Source organism: Anneissia japonica, unplaced genomic scaffold, assembly GCF_011630105.1.
Source record: "Anneissia japonica isolate Jap-2015-1 unplaced genomic scaffold, ASM1163010v1 scaffold136826_len2079_cov125, whole genome shotgun sequence".
Classification (NCBI taxonomy): domain Eukaryota; kingdom Metazoa; phylum Echinodermata; class Crinoidea; order Comatulida; family Comatulidae; genus Anneissia; species Anneissia japonica.
The window spans coordinates 1-2,079 of record NW_022735408.1 but is presented as its reverse complement, the minus strand read 5'-3'; the positions used below and the strand labels follow the sequence as shown (position 1 = coordinate 2,079).

The 2,079-nt window shown below is 33.6% G+C and overlaps 1 protein-coding gene across 1 annotated transcript; it reads left to right on the top strand.

Annotated features, from left to right (window-relative positions):
* Positions 1–77: 77 nt before the first annotated feature.
* Positions 78–2,051, top strand: LOC117116572 (the record flags this gene model as incomplete). The annotated part of the gene is made up of 5 exons (XM_033260639.1): positions 78–197; positions 488–688; positions 1,022–1,131; positions 1,346–1,436; positions 1,914–2,051. Coding segments are annotated over 5 exons (660 nt in total), but the record flags the coding sequence as incomplete, so codon positions are not given.
* Positions 2,052–2,079: the final 28 nt, after the last annotated feature.

The window sequence follows — 2,079 nt, the reverse complement described above, 5'->3', positions numbered from 1 at the left end:
GCCTTCATACTTAGTTCTTTGAATTTAGAATATGTAAAATTGTAACATCATTTATTAATTGTTTTTGTTGTGTACAGGTATTAGCAGCTTCTGGGGGTGTTGATCTACCTAGCTATGGTCATCTTCAAATTGACCGCTTTGCAGTGTTACTGGACCTTTGGACAAATGAAGCAGAATATCTTGAGAATAAGAGACAGGTTAGAATTATATATTCAAAATCATATTTTTTAACTTGTGTTTTTATTAATTAATTATAGTTTTTTAAAAATAATAGTCTGAGCACATAATTTTCATTTTTGAGTATGATTTTTTGAGATGCCTGCCCTTTGTTAAAACTTTGAAAATATTAATTTTTCTGAGTTTTTTTAAATAATTCAAAGCATTTTATTTACTGGATACATTGAAGACAGGGCCAGTGTGTGGGTTATAATATTTGTAGTTGTATTAAATTTGCATCTTATGGTAGCAATATTGTATGATTTCTCAGCTGCTGGATTGCTACTTGGAAGCCTACCAACATGTGTTTGACATGCATGAGAAGCGTGCGCTGGCTCAGACCATCACAGATATAATTTACAAGCGCCCTCGATTGGATTTTGCATCAAAATATTTCGTCAGCAATTACAAAATGGAGAGTATAGTGTTGAGACTTAATTGTAAGCTGGTTAAGTCTATACTTGACAAACAGGTATTTCAATAAACGTTCATTTACTTATCTTCTATAACTTTGCTGCTGTCATCATTATACAATGTGACTTCAGCAGGGTCATATGTGGTCATGCAAGTAAAGTTTTGAACTTTCAAATTAAGCCTTGTCTCCGCAAAATTGCTACACTCAATTGTCTACAGCCTTTAGTCATGATGTTTGGTCTGGTCGAATCGGGGAACCTTCCTGGTTGTGACTGGGTACCACTTGTTTAGGGTGGGGGAGAGATGGAGGAAGCATAGCAATATGAAAAGTGGTCCAAATTCCCATGATAATTGCAATTATTTTTATGTTTATAAACCATTTGTTTGCCAGATTCAAGATCAGAGGGAGTATATTCAGCGTGTGTGTAGAGATGGTGATAGAGACTTTGGACTGCCTCACCGTATCATCCCTAAACAGCCTGTTGCTATCAACCTTAGCAGGTAAATATTCTATATATTGTAATCAGTGATATAAATAATAATATCTCATTTGTCAGTCCTTTCTATAACACATTAAGACCCTGTCCTTATATTGATACATTATTTCTCCAATCATAGAACACATACTCATCTTTCTGAGGAAGTAGTGTATTCTATAATGTTCCAGTAAGCAATATATTTTCATAATAGTATTTCATTTTATTTTATAACTTAGGCCAGCTTTAAGCCATGTGTACCTTCTGGAATTTCATCCTTCGTTGGCTATAGCAAGCCGACTACCAACTGCTATCAAATTTGCATATAATGTAAGTATTTTCATAAATTTGTACTCAGCACAATTAAGATACTGTTAACCAGCATAAGTGACTTGTAATCCATTATGTAGACTTTCATCAGTACATTTGTATGTCAACTGGCACATATTCATTGTTAAACAGTAATCATAAACTGTTAAGCTATTCATATGGGCTGTTAACCAGTACATTAGGAACAGCATATGTTGACTGTGGACTGTTAACTAGTACGGTGACTGTCAGTATATACACTGTTTTAATTTTCATATATGGACTGTTAACTAGCATATGGATAGTTAATTCATACTTTATGATTTTAATCCAGACACATGGCAACTAGTGGACTGTTAATTACTACATATGGGTTGTTAAACCAGTACGTAGGTAAAAGTTAGTTAAATGATGGGAAGTGTTTATTATGATGATGACTTCTTCGTATGGAATGGATTAGTGTATTATATATCCTCAAGTTTTTTACTATTTTTTTAGGAACTAACAAATGCTCATCTGCCAAAGACGGTCACTGAACAAATCTATATGGAAAAACGATTACTTGAAATTGCGAACAAGGAATGGGTCAAACTAAAACCAATGGGGTCCAGTTTCACCTCGCAAATACAAAGAGATGTAAGTATTTATTTATATTTTCATTTAT